The sequence below is a fragment of the Cryptomeria japonica genome, chromosome 5 (genome assembly GCF_030272615.1).
Source record: "Cryptomeria japonica chromosome 5, Sugi_1.0, whole genome shotgun sequence".
In the NCBI taxonomy this organism is placed as follows: domain Eukaryota; kingdom Viridiplantae; phylum Streptophyta; class Pinopsida; order Cupressales; family Cupressaceae; genus Cryptomeria; species Cryptomeria japonica.
The window spans coordinates 645,396,489-645,402,478 of record NC_081409.1 but is presented as its reverse complement, the minus strand read 5'-3'; the positions used below and the strand labels follow the sequence as shown (position 1 = coordinate 645,402,478).

Sequence of the window (5,990 nt, the reverse complement as noted above, 5' to 3'; positions counted from 1 at the left end):
ATCCCAACACTTTTTTAATTACAACTTCTTTGCTCATAACTTCATCTAGAGTAACCATTTTATTTACAACATCTTTGACCCTTACACAATAATCACTCACATCCTTTGTTTTGTGCATCTTTAAATTTTCAAACTCCCTTTTTAAGGTTTGTAGCTTGACAACCTTGATCTGATCACTGCCTTGGCAAGCTTCCTTTAGAGTCTTCCAGGCATCCTTTGCTGATTTTGCATTAGCAATTCTAGGAAACAAGCTCTTATCAATAGCAATCTGAATATGAAACAGTGCATGTGCATTCTTCTTCTTTGCTTCCTTCTTAGCCATCTTATCATTGGGTGTAAGTGCATTCCAATCAGCTGGCTCTTCATATCCTGCTTCTACAATTTCCTATAGATCTTTTCCAATCATAAATGTCATCATTTTAATACACCAGTAATCATAATCACTACCATTGAAATCTAGGATTGGCAAATTATTAGTATTTGACATTATGAAATTGAATCAAATCCTCCTACTCTGATACCAAAATGAAAATTGAAAGAACAGTCCCAGAAAAAATATAATTGAAATATAATTGCTAAACAAGAATAAACAACATACAATAGAGCCAATTTACACAAGTTTACAAAACTATTTCTATGAACAACATTCACACTTTTAATATTTTATAAAATTGACACACTTACAAAGGAAACATAGCAGCTTATATAGAAGCCACACTTAATACAATATTGACAACATTACACAAAAAACAAAAACTAACTAATAAGAACTGATCTCAATCCAACATTTGGAAAATAACTAAATCATTCACTAGACTGTTTTATGAAAATAGAATCTTTCAATAAAAACTTGGCTGCAATCCAAAGTAGAAACTGGAAGATGTCGTAATGATACATAATGATCAAACACAACTAGTGAAGATGTTGCAATTACTAAATAGAACTCGTGGATGTAGACGCTGATTGCCAACAGTCCTTCCCCTTTTCTTTTTAGTCCACCTGATGTGTTACTATTTTTATTTCTCTTTATCAAGCTTACTCATCATGATGATGGTTCATGGAGCATGGTCCAAAACGATGAAAAATATTGATGACACTTTCAAATCCAAAACTATCAAGACAACTTATCAAGAACTGTAGAAATTTCAAATATTATATTGTAAAAAAACTTTATATATATAGATATTCAAAAAAACCTACTCTCGACAAGATCAGACCTCTAATTTGGACCATCGTAAGATTCCAATTAGATTAAGATGAGAACAACATTTTGATCGACACGTAACAAATCTTTACCTGAGAACTCCATATTTCTTTTCTAAAAAAATAAAATTCACTCCCCTTGCTTACTAAAAAGAAATTTATAAATCTTGGATTACGTGCCATGTGAAGCTAAATAATTCTTTGGATATTTTCTTACAATCCAAGTTACTGAATTTTCTGCCTCTCTGATATTTAATCTAAATTATGGCGTTGTTACCCCAATTTCCGCAGTGCATTTAGTTTTTTCACAAGTGTGACGTTGTAATATGGTGGCAATTCGAAGCAGGGCATCTTTCTGTCTAAATATCCTCGGTGGCTCTATTCAAGGTTTCTATTCACACTTAAAAAGATTCAATGCTCTGAGTTGATTGAACAATATTATTATTTATCATTTTATCGCATGGAATTCAAAGCTCTCGTTGTAAGTGCAGTACTTTTATTGTGGCATTGTGTCGTTGGTGAATAAATGTTTGGGATAAACATCCTTTCTTAATAAGTGATTTAATTTTCCCCTTAAACATCCTTTTAACTGTGCCATGGCACGATATACTATACTTATATTAAGTTTTATTCCATAAGTTAATTTTATCTTGCAGCACTGAGAAGTTATCTATTGAGGCTTATTAACTTGTTATAAAAACAAAAAGTTAGTGAATGAGAATTATGAATGCAAGTGTTTTATAAGGACATTGATTTCTTAGTATTTTATGGATATTTTAGAAGAAGATACATTATTTAAGGAGATGCAATATTGAAGTATGTGAAATTCAATGAGCAAAATCTTAAGCAGTGTATAGATATTTGGTAAATGTCATATATTTATAAATATATTTTAGATTATTGTATGGAAATAATCGTTTGTTTATATAAATCTAAATTTATTAAATAAATGGATATAATTAAGTATAAATCTATTTTGATGTAATTAAGAAGAGATGAGATTCAATATTAGTAGTACATAAATTTTGAAAAAAATAAATGAAAAGAAAGGTAAATTACAATGATAAATATATACTTATGTTACTAAATCATTTTTATCCAAACAATTTTATTTGATTGTCTTAAGTTTCTATTCAATCTTTTAATATTGTTGTGGGTTGTGCTCATGCTAAATAGGGACAAAATAGAGCACTACACTTAGGTATAGCCATTTCCATAAGAGAACTCAACATAAGATCAATTTGATGAATTGTTGTTTTTTACAATCTTTCTGCATCAATCATTAATTACTAGAACAATTAGTGACACAAATAGAAAAAAATTGAAATTATTTTTATAATAGATGCTTATGAATTTTTTATATTTGAATTAATTGTATAGGTCCATGACTTTAAATACCACAACATCACAATAAGTTTCTTAGAAGAAAGTCAAGTTTTCTGCAAAAGTTAGCAGAAAAAGATTGATAGTTGATAAGTTAAATTTTGAACTTTTGAATTTTGGGTCAAATTTGAGTAGCTCTAGATCAATCTCTTAAAATACAAGATCAATTTAAAATATTATTATATAAATATCGATGATGAATGGATGTGTACTGTGGAAGATGAAATAAACAGATAATAATGATAAACATGTTGAAATGCATATAACTAAATATGTAAGAAATCGAAATGCATCGAGACAAAAATAAATGAATGTGGTATGGCACTTTGCGCAAGAGTGTATGACTTGTATATATTTTTGATAATGCATTGCATTACGATGGGCCAAAATTAAATGGAATCAATAGGGGTACAAACTTTTAACATTAAGTTGCATTAAGTATAGCATGAATATGTGTTTTGATGTATATGAGAATTATTTATCATTATGTAGTGTAAATTATCAAATAAAAATGAAACTCAAAATATCATGTTTGTGATGTTGCAAGGCTGGCAACTTTAAATGAACTTAATAAAAGTCCAACGAGGTTTCAAACGTTGACAAGTTTGTAAGTCTGTAAACCTACAAAATGTTTATTGAATAAAATGAGGATGTCCACCCGATTTGTGATTTCACAAATCTTATGAGTTTGCAAACTGTATGAAACATGATTCTCCACTGGCGCAAAACTATGATAGGGATGAAAGAATTGCCTTATTATACATCTGTATCAATTAGTTCAAAACTTGTTGAACTCATTAATAGGCTCAAACGAAGCTCCAATCCTTGAGAGTAAAGGACGAAAATTATGTAAGTATGGTCTCAAGAACATCTGATTATTAGGTTAAAAAGAAGCTTTGGATTAGAATTCAAGTAAGAATAAATACTTTAAAATATTAAAATCTGATTATTACTCTAAACAGAAAGAACATATTTAGAGTGTTAATTCAAATGAAAGATTATACAATGTGATTGTAAACCTCTTCAAAATCGGCTTAATTTTAATGAAAGACGTTTTTCTTAAACAAGATTCCTCGACTACATCATCTTATAACGCCTTTCAATTTATGATTTACGAAAATCATTAGTTTAGAAAAGCTTTTTCCGAAAGAAGTGTAAAAAAAAGCCATTAAAATATCTTCTCAACAGATTAACATTTTCTGTCACTGAAACATATTTACGTCGATTGAAAAGACTATTCATAATTCCAGTCAAGATTACTATTTATATAGAAAAATAAGCCAAATCCATAGTTGAGTTGAATTTAATTAGGCCAATCATTAGTTGCCTGAAAGGGCATACTAACAAAATACACATGCAGTTTGAATTTTCAAATCTAACTTACAAAACCAAAATACCTATGTCTCAACCGTCTCTCAAGCTGCAGGCTTGTTACCACGATTTAATGCCAGAGTAAACCTAAATTTGAACTGAAATTTGCTTTACTGACAAACAAAGATAAACCCAATGTGACTTCAATGTAATATGAATACCGAAGCAACAAAGACGGATAATAATAGCAATGTTATTATATTTGTGAATCACTATACTAACACAAGCAATAATATTTAATACTTCCTAACAGCAAAATGTATGCTGGCAACACTGAGGCCATCAATAAGGCCTATCACCAATATAGTTGCCCGGGGGATCATAGCTGCATATAACCCATGTGTCATTGCTCTTACATTTTATAATAGAACACCCTACACTTGTGGTTGTAGCCCACACAATCTGAGTATAGTGTGTGCAATCTGGGCCTGTGCAAGTGTTATTGGCATGGATATACCACTTCCTTTCATCAACCCAAGCATTCATTGCCTGACGACTTGTCCACTTTGGGCCTTCGCCCCAGAATATATTTTCACCGTAGGGCGATCCTTCTGAATGCTGAAGTAGGCAGTCATTTCTTCTCTGTCTAGCATAATTACGAGCAAAAGCGGCAACTGTATCGTTCCATTTAAGCGCTCGAACTCCAACTGCTTTTCTCGCCACATTCTGTGGATCAATGAAGTCCGCAATGGCCCGAGAGTTCGTCAATCCTTCTACGCGGCTTAATAACCCAACCACCAAAAGGACCAGAATTAGTTGGCAAAATCTACTCATTCTTGACATAATATAACTTGTAATCTCGTAATTAACCGCTGTTAACAGTTGATGAAAACTGATAATTCGTTTTTTAGAGAGCTTGAGATGAAATCTTATTCAAGACTAACAATTGATAACCAGTTTGTAAGAGAGATTGAGATATGACAATATGGTGCAACAACTGTCTTCTTAAATACATGGGCAAAGTGATCCAATTGTAGGGTACAAGTAAATTATTTACTAAATTAGAAGGTGTTCCAGAGAAAAGAATCAGTCTAATCCTTATCGCTTTGATGCCTTCATTTGTAAGGTTATTAGTCTTATGAATGGTGGCTTTGCTCACAAGTGTTGTGATTTTAAACGTAAATTATTTTAAGAAGTTATATTCAACTAGAAAAAACCGCGTTGTGCGTTAGTAATGCGGCCGACTCGGTAAGAGCGGGTCGCTGAAAACAACAGGCACGTTGAGCAACGTGACGGCTGTTTACGTGGGGTAACGTGCCCGTTATTTTAGTGTATGTTGCTTAAGACCGGAGCAAAACCACAGATGAAAAGGATTTATGAGTCTTGATAATTTAATTATTACTCACGAAGCAATCATTAAATTCATGATTTAGCACACGTTTAGGTTCCTTATAGTCACAATAATCTTTGGTTATCTTGATTTTAGTTCTAATGGTGTATCTAAGACACATCTACACTACTCATAGGTGCAATCAGCTTGGGTAATCCACTAATCAATCATTCATATAAGTGACAAAGATAAAGGTTCTAGAACCTTCTTCTATATATTCCGTCACTTAGAACAAAAAACAAGTGGTAAAATTTTTTCAATAAATAAAATTGATATTTTAAAAAAATTGGATATAACTCATCATTGAAAGTTAACTAAAATTGAGAAAAGATAAATATGTCATTCTTGAAAAGTATATAATGGAACATGTTATCACAAACAAAATAAACTTTTTCGAAGACAATCAAGCTTCATGTAAAGAAAATGAGCTATAGTGCTAAAAATTTCCAACATACAATGTAATATAATAATAATGTGCATAATCTTAGAAGTAACAGGATAAAATTTAATATTTTATATTTCTCTATTGTATTTGAAGTTCAAATAAATTTTCATATTGTTAAATATGAATATTGTATCTTTTTTTGATTTAATGATTCACAAACAAAAAAATGTAATCATTCAAATTCTCTAGTCCAATATATGTTAGTTTCTTTTATATATTTTTTCTTGATCTTGACAATAATATCATAATAATTAAATG

The 5,990-nt window shown here is 30.8% G+C and overlaps 1 protein-coding gene across 1 annotated transcript; it reads right to left on the bottom strand.

Annotated features, from left to right (window-relative positions):
* Window positions 1-4,203: 4,203 nt before the first annotated feature.
* Window positions 4,204-4,836, bottom strand: LOC131050348 (pathogenesis-related protein PR-1-like). The gene has a single exon (XM_057984510.2). The coding sequence runs from the start codon at window positions 4,738-4,740 to the stop codon at window positions 4,240-4,242; it is 501 nt and encodes a 166-aa protein (XP_057840493.2). The 5' UTR covers window positions 4,741-4,836; the 3' UTR covers window positions 4,204-4,239.
* Between the last annotated feature and the right edge of the window lie 1,154 nt (window positions 4,837-5,990).